General features: G+C 47.4%; 1 protein-coding gene across 6 annotated transcripts in view; it reads right to left on the minus strand.

Annotated features, from left to right (window-relative positions):
- The window catches only part of LOC149336506 (cell adhesion molecule Dscam1-like), a 196,269-nt gene that overhangs the window by 94,251 nt on the left and 88,565 nt on the right, over positions 1-13,453 (minus strand). Inside the window, exon 1 of one of the 6 annotated variants that reach the window (XM_089552937.1) lies at positions 145-405. The exons of the other annotated variants lie outside the window; for them this stretch is intronic. Coding sequence (XP_089409063.1) covers positions 145-388 — 244 coding nt within the window. The 5' untranslated portion in view covers positions 389-405. Of the gene's footprint in view, positions 1-144; positions 406-13,453 lie in introns of those variants that run through there. 6 annotated transcript variants of the gene reach the window in all.

The following is a 13,453-nucleotide window of genomic DNA, read 5'->3' on the forward strand; positions in this document are numbered from 1 at the left end:
CCGCCGCCTGGATTTTACGTCTCACAAGTTCATCGTCGTGAGCACAGAATCTCACCAGTCACAAACAAAAACATTCTTAAAGGTAATGTGCAGTCGGCGAAATGTGAACGGGCTAAAAGTGTCCGACAGGAAACGCGGCGTTACCGTGCACGGTGAGGGGCGCCGTGACGCTGTCGCTGCCGACCGCGTTCCTGGCCGTGCAGGTGTAGTTGCCCACGTCGTCGGGACGGAGAGCCGCTATCCTCAGCGCCTTACTGCTCGTGGACAGCGCGGACATAGACAGTCGCTCCGAAGACGCAAGTTCCGCTCCGTCCTTGCGCCAAACGATGTGGTACGGCCCAGTGCTGCCTTTCTTGACCACGCAGAGCGCTATCACCTCGTCCCCCATCGCCAGGTTCGGCGGGAAAGAAAAGTCGGCGACCTTTGGTGGCTCTGGAAAATGCGGAACAGATCCTTCCTTCGTTGGGGCGACGGTGGTTTTGTCGGCCAACGCTGAAACGCTTACCGGCTACTGCTGCTGTTGATGCCTTCCGTGCCAAGGAATGGAAGATCAGGCAGACAAAAAGGCAGTCCGCTCTTCTCAGCATGACGTCTTTTCGACGTTTCTGTCCTCCGGCTAGTTTTATGTCAGGTCTGCCTATGTCCCCTTCCGAAGCGTCGAGAGGGAAGAGCGTTGTCCTATTCGCCGATGGCAGTTCCACATACTGAAGCAGCGAGGAATGGAGAGGGTACGAGGCGATCTCCTTGATAGCGGTCGTGTGGCGGCACCTGGTGTGAGCATTGCGCACTAACAGAACGGCTTGAATGCATGGCGGGAACTTCAGCTGCGGCCTCACATACCTTGGAACGGATGCGACGTTGCTGCTTGCTCGAAGTTCCATGCACTTCTTTGATGTAAGTCAACGACTCTTTCCGATAGCTTGTCATACTGCGTGAGCATCTGCCGTGATGTTTTCAATGCATCGAATATTACAAAAATGCATCTTCGTTGGGGTAGCCAGAAAGGAAAACATCACACGATAATCACATATTGCTGCTGACCATCGTCCTTCAACACATAGTTTCGAACCCATCTTCTTCATCTGAATGGAGTTTTTTTCTGAGATTACGGGTCTTTTGTCCTCTTTAAAATCACTTTACGTCCTCAGTAGTTCTTTCCTTTTGACTTTGTTGCGTTGTTGCGTCTTTTATGCTTTTTCTCTACAATGTTGTACCGGTGGATAGAAAGGGTAAGATCTCGGTTAGTTTGTTTTACATGTCTGTGGACGAATTTGACATGTCTGTGGACGAAAGAAAGCTCTCACCTTTAATTACCTGCTATTGATCACGCCAAGAGTCAGTATTTATACCTCGTGATGTCCGCGCGCATGCTTAAAAGAGCAACCGCAGCAAGTATTGTCATATATGCTTGGAAGTGACTGTACGAGAGATACAATTACTTTTACAACAAATACCAGAACTTCTCCGAACATATTGTACGCATACCAAGACCATGGCCAATTTCCGCGCCCAAAAAGCAACACGTCCCTATTGAACTGGTTGTGTGGGCACTGAACGGAAGCGGGGGTGGCGGCTATGGGTAGAGAAGCACTCTAGAAGGATGACACGCTGGGGCATATGCGCCAGAGAACATCGCCTTGCGCTTGAGGATTCAGACTTGTTGTCCAACTCGGGAAGGGATATCTACGATATACAATACCTGTGTATCGTCTGACCGAGAATATCAAGGAAGAGCGAAAAACCGCTGCATCCTTTGCGTTTTATCCCGCTGAAACCTTGCACTTACGACGTATACGCGTACGTACCAAGTTGCACCCGTTGATAACGCGGCATTGGATACATGCAGAGGCGCCTGTATTTCGCTGCATTTTTTTTTTTTTTGGCGACCTTACTCACTGAACGGAGGTATTAAACACCTCGTGAGCGCAAAGTTTAGCTCACCGAAGCAAATTTAGCGGGTTATTTGCATATCTGTCACAGCCACTGCGATAATCATGTCGGAAAATTGTGCTCGCGCTTCACATTTAGGGCGAACAGAAAACTACCTCGAAACATTGTAATGGCAGTCAAAGTCGTCTACAGTGTAAGTAGTCGGTAAAAAGCTACTGGTGGACTCTCATAACCTTGCGATTATGTCTGTGCAGGATCTGCTATCAGTCGTCAAATCCCATGCTAACACTGCGGCGCCCTTGATGGCTTTGATATTAGCACTAGGAATAGGAGCGACCACAGGAAGAAGAAATATAAAAGACAGCGCGGCCTTCGTCTTTTCAGGAATACGAGTTCATCGTCGTAAAGCGCAATTACGTCCACTGACATAGCGAGTGGCAGCGCGAAAACAGTGATGACACCTCAGCTCCTATGACGTCAAGTTTTTCCCTATTGTTTTTCCAAGTTTCTCCCTCATTATGCCCAGTTTCTCCCCTAGTCGCACTGTTCTTACATCGTCCAGGTCTGCACCCCTACAAAATATTTTCCGAGAGTCTATAGACTGTCCACAGACTTTTGTCTATAAAGTCCACAGACTGTCCATAGGCCAATCCTAGAGAACAGTCTATAGGCAATACAAATGCTATAGACAGTCTGTAGCCAATCTGTAGATTTATGGCCATACACTTTTAGTAGACTTTTGTCTTTATACTGTGAATAGATGAACGGAAATATCTATAGGAAGGCAATAGATCTATAAGAAGTCTATAGACTCTCCATAGACCAATCCTAGAGAACAGTCTGTAGGCAATACAAATGCTATAAACAGTCTATGTCCCATCTATAGGTCTATGGCCGTACACTTTTAGTAGGTTTTTGTCTATAGACTATGAATAGATAAAAAGAGATATCTAGAGGAAGGCAATGGAGTCTATAGACCATTTTTATAACGGCATTCTCCAAGCTACCCTCATAAATAAACAGCACTAGGCACACTGGCGCAACTATACGAGTATACGAGTATCCGAGTAACTATAGGAGGTATTCACATGACGTCATCCGCAAGGGGCGCTAGCGGCCGGCGCGGCATTCGCCATGTTGGTGGTCGCGCGCGCGGCCGCCGCAGCCAGCCGCAGCGTTTGAATAGCTGGTGATGGGTGAAATGTGAGTGTATTTCGCGTCTCGCCGCACGTAATTTCTGTCCTACCCGTGCCGCCGCGTGACTGAGTGAATATTCCGTGAACTGTGCGAAGCAGAAAAGAGCGGGCACGCTCAGAAGGTTCTACTTTGTGAAAAGGTCGACCCCCCGTAGGAATGCGGAGGCACCGGCATGGTGTGCGACGTATACAAGACTGCTGCCGCGCGTTGAATTCACCGGTATCGAGGCCCACCTTGTGCACGGCTTAAGTTTGCTGGCAGGCCAAGGAATTAAAGGATATAAACCTATGAGAGGGTGCAATTACTTGACAAGCGGGTGAGTCCAAGAGTCGTGTTGTGAGTGCCGACGTCCGCGGTGCCGACGGCCGAAGTGCCGTTTTTGAAGAGGTGAGTAATTCGAAGGGTCCGTTCACTTAGCTGTAGCTTAACTTGTCATCTCTACCTGCTGAAAGTGACGTGTTACAACTGAATCTAGCGGAATGGCTGCACACTGCGTTGCTGCGAAAACGGTCTTGTGCATACGAAGCAGCGCTACGTAGCTACAATCAAAACTGCAAAACATTCTCGCTGTGTCTGCCGTTCGTGCTGCGAGCGCATGGCAGTATTTGTTCTGTCGGGTAAATAAGGCAGCTATGACGTTTTGCCTTTCTGCTGAAAGACCGTACGTCTGAGAAGCGTCAGCAGTTCGCGGACTACAGCTAGGCGCTTGAATTATCAATTTCTGCGGTGGCAGTCCTGGAATTTCGGTAATTAATCGTGATGTTTATCCACGATGTGCCCTGCATGACTAGCTGACAGTTATCAACTGATATTAAAAGCTGCAAGTCGTGTACGTTCTTGCGTGCAGCGCAGCCAACCAGTTTTGCTGCCGAGTTGAGGCAGCTCGGTTATATCGGCGCAGAAGAATTCTGCTGCAAACTTCATGCACAATACGCGCTCCACAAAGATAAGTGGTCGCTGACGTATTCAACAACGTACAAATATGTTACGGATCACTAACAGTTCAGGCCGGGTACCTCACGGCGCACCGTGACACTGCGCGAGCTGGCCTGAAACGACCGCAAACATGGCGCGCCTGCCGCGACGACGCTCGCGCCGTCTGGTAGCGCGGCCTCAGTGAATACCTCCTATACGAGTATAGTTTCTGTAACATCGATGCTTCGACTATATTACCGTTCACGACGAGCGGCGCCGTGAAGCTGTCGCTGCCGAACGAGTTCTTCGCCACGCAAGTGTAGTTTCCGACGTCCTCGGGACGAAGACTGGCGATGCGGAGCGAAGCGCTGCTCTGGGACTGAGCCGACACGGAGAGGCGGCCGCTTTGCCTCAGCTCCCGTCCGTCCTTCAGCCACGTGATGGGGCTTGCCGAGCCCTTCTTCACTACGCAAACGACGATGACTTCTTCGCCAAGGGAGACCTCGGATGGGAACGAAAATTCCCTCAGCTTCGGAGGCCCTGGAAAGTATGGCCATGAAGCTCCAGGTATTGAAGTGAATTCGCTAATCTCAGAAGGAAGAGTAGAGAAGCGGACATCTTATCGCTTGCTCCAGACTGACGAATCACTGAAGACAGCCCGATCGCCAAAAACAAGAACGTTTGCATAATCACTGCCGCTTTTTGAGACCGCACTTGGAAGACGCAGCAAGCTTCGAGAGATGGGCACTGCTAACTCGCGAACCTCGAGAACGCCGAGTCAAGACTGAAGGGTGACCGGAGCTGCCGGAGCGCCTTCGTTGCAGGTTCACGTTTCGCGCGGCGCAGTCGGTGGACGACTAGCGCCAGCTGGTGGATGGTTTTGAAAGCTTTTTGATGTTTCATACCGAAACTGCGCGGCGATGTCGCATGCGAGTCTCCTCGGTTAAAGCGTCATCCTCGGTCGCTTAATGTGAACGTCATAGACGTCCGTCTCCCGAATGCAAAAACAACAAGAACGGCAAAAAAAAAGGAAACAAAGGATCAGAAACGGCGCACCGGAATGGGCCCATTATACGCTGTCAACGCAAGACCGTCTTCTAGGAAAAACAAGACACCCGGCAAACGGTGTATGGCGGCTGTCGTGGCATTTTGACACCCTCATGGGCACTGGATCTTACAGCGCAACGCCCTAGTTGAAAAGCCATTCGTTAGTGCTTTTCAGCTCTACTGGTGTACTTGTGTACGGGCGCACCTAACTGCCATCCTTTGTAAAGATTGTTGAAAAGATCCCCACAGGCCTCTGCTGCTTACCGGCGAGGTTTACGCACAGATATAATAAGGATACAGCGCCGTTTTGTAAGCGGCGGCATCTGTTTTTTTTTTCCAACATTCCTCGTTCTGCAAGTGGATTCTCAAAAGGTGCCATTTCGTGAGTGATGTACGGTTCACTTCTGAAAATGAGCACTCAGGCAGAATAAGCGCAGTCGGAATAAGCGTAGTTCACTCCAATCGTGCAGTTAGATGAGGTTACAGTGAGTTCAAGTTATTTCAAGCTCGTTTAGTTCGAACTTCCTGTTTATTTAAATCAACTCTTCCATCCCGTAAACAACTGTACTAATATTTGTCTTAAGTCTAGCGTACTCCATACTATTAGAGCGAGCGTATTTTCCGTGCCATACGAATTCGAATTATCGAGACTGAACCGTATCAGTGAACATGGCTAATCTGGCTTGCTTATGACTTATGAAACCAAAAACAGAGAGCAATATACTTCATTCACAGGTGATGCCTCATGACCGTTGAGCAGCGCACCATCACACACTGATGTATCTGCATTACCTGTGACTGCCAGATGCGCAGAGTATTCGTCACTTCCGGCCGCATTCCGAGCCACGCAGGTGTAGTTTCCGCTGTCCTCTGCCCTGATGTCCACTATGCTGAGCGTCGACAGCGGTGCGCCTTTGAGCGTAGCCACCGTGAGGCCTCCAGCGGGTTCGACAGGAAAGCCGTCTTTCCGCCAGGACAGTTCGAACGGACCCGTGCTTCCCTTTCCCACCACGCAACTGACGGCAACCGTGTCGCCAGGCGAAAGGTTAGCGGGAAATTTAAATTCCTTGATCTTGGGACGTTCTGGAAGGGACCGTACACTTAGTTACTGCGCGTGATACGAAGAACCTCGCGGCAAACTACGAAACGGTGCACTGCTCGCGAGGATACGATGGAAACGTACTATATTTCTCGCGAGGTAGCACACTGCATGCGGTACTAGTTCACGCATATGTCCTGACTCAACATGATTCAGCGCTACACTTCTATCGGAGGAAATAGATATTGTGCACTTCTGGCCGACCACTTCAGCGTTGTTTGATTATGAACTGCTGTAAAAGGTTTTGCTTTTTCGCACTGCTAAAGTGCGACGCCACAACGCTCTTTATCCCTCCACTTTCTCCTGGGATCTGTCGACTTCAACGATAAACCTCGTGTTTATTTGCCTCCGAAACACATCATTTTTCCTGCTCTTTAGTATCAGCAATAAAACAAAGCCTCGTCTTTCTTTACAAAAAAAAAATAATGGTATAGTGAATAATTCCCTGCCAACTGGAAAGCAATGAAATCAACACCGACGATTTTGTCAAGCTTAAAGAGATAGGAACGATTACATACCTGAGGCGAGCACGAAGTACATAGCAGAACTTAGAACAAGAACAGCAAAGGTAAAGCTTTTCGGCGCTGCGTAGTGATGCATGTTGATGTGTTGAAGAAGTTCTTAACAATTAGTCCCTGATGGCGCACAGTACACGACCTCTACCTAGGCTGGCTTGAAACGAACTAGGCTCCGCGCGATTCGAGGAGGGCAACCAATGAAGAATGACGCTACAAGCAACGGACTACTAGCGCCGCCTAGTGGAGGCCTTACAAAACATACGAGGCGCGAAAAACAAACCTCGCTGGAGACAAGCCTTCGGTCATCGCGCGAGCAATGCGCATGAGCGTGGGACCGCATACGCTCCATTGTATGCGCTAGGGCTTGTCGTCGCCTAGTTGCTTACATACAGATGTGCTTATTTTTCGAACTGAGCAAGGCAAACTTCCGAAGTACCTGAAGTTAGTCAGCCTGCAGTGACATAAATGGGACTGAACATGGCGGAGAACGAAACGAAGCGGCAGATGTAGACAACCGGCACTTCTCATAATTGTTGATAATCTTCTTTATCGCTGCTGACAGGAACATACGTGTTCTGCTTGCTCGTAACTATCAAAACGAAATAAAATAAACTTAGATTGACAACGTTCGTCACTTACAAGACTGCGCGCAGTCTTGTAAGTGAAGATCTTTCGATGCGTGCTATCGAGCACGCTATGCCAGCCGTTGCATGCGTCGTTATGCCTGGGATCCCGGACATTCCGCCGTATATGTTCCCGCGTCAAGATAAAAAGCTCATTAATTAATTAATTAATTCATTCATTCATTCATTCAAACCTTTAAATTATATTGAAGGTCAGCTGCCAAAGAATTCACGAACGATTCGCCGCTGCTGATTTGGCCACTCATTGACTTCCCGTCGTGTGACCACGAAAATCAGCTGAACGCACTTAATCAATGCTCGGATGTTTGGGACGATCACTCGGTGATCGGCTTTAGATACTTGAGGGACTGGCATCAGTTCACACAGCACTCATAGACGGCTAAGCTGCTGTCGCAACCAACAGATCTTATGACGCGTAGCTTCAAACAAGAACAGTCGTTTGCAGTTCCTGTTCGAAGACACACAAATTAAGAGGCGTGCCGTGAAGGCTAACAAGAAAAAAAAATAGGGATCCAACGTGGCGCAAACAATGGCCACACAAACAATGTCACGCCGGATATCGCATATAATTTCTCATATAAATGATTTTTTTAACGCAGCTTACGGGCAGACACCAGAAAGTGGTAAAGAAACTTTGAGGCAGTGCATCCGGCATCAGTGCATCAAAGTTGGCTAGTAATATTTAAGCGAGAAGTTAGAAACGCTTGAAGTGGGCAAGGTTCTTATTGATACAGACACACAAAACCTTTTTTTTTTTAAATGCACGCCATTAGGTCAGTGTAGGTTATTGAGTAATACTTGGAACGCTGTTCCGCGGCATTTTCCTTGCGATGAACGTAATTGTAAAAATTATGTTCGACGGGATTACCGTGTACGACGAGGGACGCTGTGAAGCTGCTGGCACCGACGGGGTTGCTCGCCACGCAGGTGTAGTTGCCGACATCCTCCGGGCGTAAAGTGGCGATGCGCAGTGCGGCACTACTCTTGAACTGAGCAAACACGCTGACGCGATCGTTCTTTTCAAGCTCCCTACCGTCTTTTAACCAAGTCACGTGGTGCGGTCCGGGCGAACCCTTCTTCACCACGCAGCTGACCAGTATCTCTTCGCCTAGAGTGACTTCGGGTGGAAACGAGAACTCCCTAAGTTTCGGCAAGCCTGTAGGGAAATCATTGGAAATAGAGCACTACGCTGAGAAAACTCGGTCAATCAAGCAACGAGACAAATGGGACGATGATCGCAGGCTTACCGTCTTCACTACTCATTGGCTGAGCATGCGCGATAAGCGCCAGTAGTAGCAAAGCCTTGAAAGTCCTGGACATGTCTAGCTTAGCAAGCTGCCTCTAAACGTGTCTGGCGGATGGCGGACGAAATGCCTTGCACAGCCCTGCTCTGCTGAAGAAAGCACTGAAAAGTGGCACCCACACGGACGACTAGCGGCACCTAGCGATTGATTTGGAAACTATGCAAACTTGGAGCGGGAAAACAGTCCGCCCTTGGCACGCTTTCGAGAACCGCGTGCAGTGCAGCGTGCGGCGAAGGTGGTTAAAGAAAATACTGCTTAAACGAATTTGTTAATAAACATGAAATGGCGGAGAATGTGTTTGGAGTTTTTGTGGGCAATTAGAGCAGAACGCGTATAAACAAAGATGGCGAAAGTAAAAATACCAGCGAAATATCGGGGCTGAAATTTCCTTATGCCATAAATGCGCGAGAACAGGTTAAATCCGCGGAGTTATAGAGCTCGAAGTCTTACGCTATTCCTATTTTTTTTTTCGACAAATAAATGAACGCAACAGTCTTCCGCCTGAAACTGCTAGTATTTTATATAACAAGACAGTGAAATTATAAATTTTTATTTTTCGTGTATATACATGGAGTGCACAAAAGGGCCGGGGAGAAAAACTGCCCATGGGGAACATGACTGACACGATAACCCAGTCGTTCTGACAACAGCGGAGATAATTCATGGAATGATCACACACAAGTTAGCTGGCAACACAAAACAATAAAATAAACAAAGTAAAATTTATCGGATACATGTCGCCCATAACGCATTAGCTGAATGCAACAATAAGAGTAGCCGTGTATATTTGTATTATTCATTTGATAATTATTTAAGACAAAGCTGTTATCGACCAGAGCAGGCGCGAATCGCGGGCGCAGCAGTCTTCCGGAGATCCTGTTGAATAATGCGATATTTTACGGCGTAACTGTGCCAGATTGCATTGAGCAGATACTTTTCTGCATCTAGGATTAAAATTTGACGGTTAGTCGACATTTGCCATGGTAGATGAAGAACTTCGATTATGTGGGACTTATGGAAGAGATGCGTACTTGGAGATCCACATGGCTCATTATAAATGTGTCGCACGTACTCATTTTGCAGTAAAAGAATGCGCTGTAGGTAAGGGAAGGTGCGAGCTGTTTCAAATAATGGTCAACAGTTAATAAGTACTGAGTAAAAGGGGGCGTTATACAATACAAGTTTGATATGCTAGGAAAGACATATCTGATTTTACCTATAGTACCAGTTACTTATGCCAGTTTTCCTGTTAAATAAACTGAGTCGTTCCCTGGTCATACATATTAAATGAGAACACGACACCAAGACAGTTATAACGGCCCTCAATTTCTATAGGCGAATTTAGCACAATATCGTCCCGTTGCGAAAGTACTTTGTTTTTCGTGCTGAGTATTATTACTTTAGGTTTATTTTCATGTATACACATTTTACAGTACTATTACATGTTTATACGGCACGTGAGATATCAGTCCGGCAAAAAGTATAGTGGTTTCATGTGCCTATATTATCAATTCTGGATCAGGGTCAATATTTACAATATCATTTTTCCATAAGTTAAAAGGTAAAGGCCCTAATATACTACCTTCTGGTACACCATAGCTTTCACGTCTGATCGTACATCAGTTATCTGAACTAGTTGTTTCATATGTGATCAGTAAGATTTTAATGACGCAGATACTTATGTTCTAGATTTTCAACTACATGTAATGATTTACTAAGTCGAAGGCCTTGGAAAAGTGCGTGAACAAACCAATTACGATAAATTTCTGTTCATAATGTTCATAACGACGTGGCCCTACTTTTAATGAAACCAAGCCTGTACTGCGTCAAAAGTTATGCTCATCAATAAATGTGGACATCCGAGAATGGAGAATTTTTTCAGAAGCCTTCGAAAAGATAAGTAGTATGGAAATGGGTCTATAGTTTCCCAGTTCATTTCGGGGTTCCTTATTATGTATGACAGTTACACAGACACTAGTCTCTCTCTGGTAAAGGCAGCCGTCTCTAAACCTGTCTTGAATATTTCTGCAAGACCAGGAACGAAGATATCAGGTTATATTTTACGGATCATATTTGCGAACTACCAATGTCATGACTATCACTACTTCTTATGTCGGTAGCAACGAATGGCGCTTTCTGTTCATTTACGGGTTACAAAATTTATGCTTTATCGTTTCTACTATAAACATACGCTAAAACACCTGATGAAGTACTGCTTGCAGCGATACTAGTGAACAAGTGACTAAATCGGCGCAAAATCTTTTCCTGTACATTAACTTGCAGCTTTCAATAGGGAGTCTAGGCGAGTTCATACTACATCACATAGACCGGACTTCACGTCTAGAAAGGCATGGTGATACTCGGTTCTGGAGGATCGTAGTTTTTTAGTCAGTTTGGCGTCTATTCATTAAATATTAGCTGGTTTTTGAATACACAAGTATTAAGAAATTTTTGCATAGTTAATCTCTTGTTTTGATTTCATAGTGTAGTTCGGGTGTAGTTACGATTTCCGTATGTTGCGATTTTGCTTTGTTCATTTTTTCCCGGGAAAATGTGGAAAATAAAAGCACTTAAAGATAGCAATAAACGTGTTGTATGTCTCCTTTCTTTCATGACATACGTCACTGTTACCGCCTCGGTCGCCCCTGGCCACCGCAAAACCTCCCGGTATCGTTAGATTCTGTGGCTTCAGCCTCAGACTCGAACTTTTCCCACTCCTACCTTCCGCCGCCTCATCCACCCAGCTGTCTATCCCTCTTCAACTTTATTTTCTGCCCGGTCAGAGCCAATCTCGGCCACATCATATGGGGCTGCGTTCGTCGCCCCACACCAAAATCCCTGAATATTGATTCAAAGGAGCAGTGGAAGAGTGCCCTACGCAGCTCTGAGCCTGACTTCCAGGGCAAGATCCTAGATTTAGATCAGAAGGTAGCGGACCCTACCTTGCCTAACTGTCCCTCCACCGCTGCCCCTTCCCTTTTCGGATAAATATAGTTGTCAATCAATCAATCAATCAATCAATCAATTCCTTGAAGAGCCGCCGCGGTGGCTCAGTGGTTATGGTGCTTGGCTGCTGTCCTGAAAGACGCGGGTTCGATCCCGGCCGCGGTAGTTGAATTTCTTTGGAGGAGAAATTCTAGCGGCCCGCGTACTGTGCAATTTCAGTGCACGTTAAAGAACCCCAGGTGGTCGAAATTTCCGGAGCCCTCCACTACGGCGTCCCTCATAGCCTTAGTCGCTTTGGGACGTTAAACCCCATAAACCAAGCCAAATCAATTCATTGAAGACAATTTGCGCCCCCTCTAGGCAGACAACAAAGAAGCAGAAAGGGGTATGGGAGGGGCTTGCCTGTGTCCCTTAGCCCGGAGAGTCAGTAATGAAAGCAACACAAATGTACGCGTAGGCATGCAGCAAAACTTTCCCAAAAACCAAACCAAACCATCTACTCTGAACCAGACGTGTCAAATGGCATTTAATGAATGTGCCTACAGAATAGAAGGTTCTAGAGAGGTACGGCGCGATTGACTGACAACCCGACGTAACATTGCTGAAAGGAAACGCGGAGGCTCGGAACAACGATGGACGGCACACAAGAACGCAAGCTGAATGGCTCACCGGACACAGTCAGAGGTACCGTGACTCTCGCCGACGCAGCACCGGCCGAAACGACGCAGGTGTAGTTGCCAATATCTTCGCGTCGAATGTCCCTTATGCCCAGCGTGATGCTGCTTTCAGAGGGCCTCAGAAATGACACGCGGCGATTGGCCGAAAGGTCCTCGCCGCTTTCCTTTGTCCAGGTAATCTTCAGGCGTTCGCCGAGCCAGTGGGCTTTGGGCACAAAGCAGCTCGCGATGGCGTCGTCGCCCAGAGCCAAGTTGAGCTGGAACCCGTCGCTGTGTGGCTTGGGCGCGTGGACCATAGACAGAAGCGCTGCGTGGCGGTAATAATTAACTCAAGACGATAATATTCATAACGCCGCAACCGACATACCGTCAGAAGATGCTGCTGCTAGCCATCTGAAGAGCATGAAGACCATGAGGAATGTCGTCGTCCGCGGCCAAAAAATCATCATTAAAGTCTCTTTTAACAGCACCTCCATTCCCAGATTCGGCTGCGACCGGCTGGTGCTACTCGCTCTAACAGACGACGTCCGCGCGAGAGGCGGAGGGGACTGTCGTGTGCCCTCGCGGCTTATCCCATGGACAACTAGCGCCATAGCGTGTCCAGTGTCCGAACTATTTCGTGCCAGTTGCACTCGCGCGCAACTCAACCACGTGTGTCCGCCAACGCCGTGTTTCACTTCGTGAACATCGATTCATCGAAATGTATTTTGTGTTTTTGGATTACATCTCATTCTTTGCCATTGCGGTTCTTCATATTATTATGTATTATTTTTCCCGCATTCTATGCTGGCAATCTGTTCCTTAAAACGCCGGCTTAGTTAAGCTGCACTTTTAGAGGATGGTTCCCGCGGTCTCCTAGTATTTGCAAGGGCGGGACTCTTAAGGACCGGCTCATACATACCTCCACGTAGTTCTCTTTTGGGAGCAATAAAAGTTTCACCACTACCACCACCAATAAAATATAAGAAAAAACAGAGTGAGGTTTATGCTTTATTTCAAGGCAGGCGGTTTATTTTGCCTTCACCCCTTTTTTAGCTAGTACAGTTTTAAAACTCAGCCCCGTATGTCGTACTCGTAGGTACCAAATGAAATAGCTTTACAGTTTACTGCCTCGGGCGTGACATCAGGCCTTCAAATGGCCACTTTGGGAACGTTATCAGTAACAAGGAGACACAAATACATGCTAGCCTTAAGGAAATCTCTGCATCGTGTGGCC

This window comes from Amblyomma mixtum, chromosome 7 (genome assembly GCF_055824585.1).
Source record: "Amblyomma mixtum isolate Tamu chromosome 7, ASM5582458v1, whole genome shotgun sequence".
Taxonomy (NCBI): Eukaryota; Metazoa; Arthropoda; class Arachnida; order Ixodida; family Ixodidae; genus Amblyomma; species Amblyomma mixtum.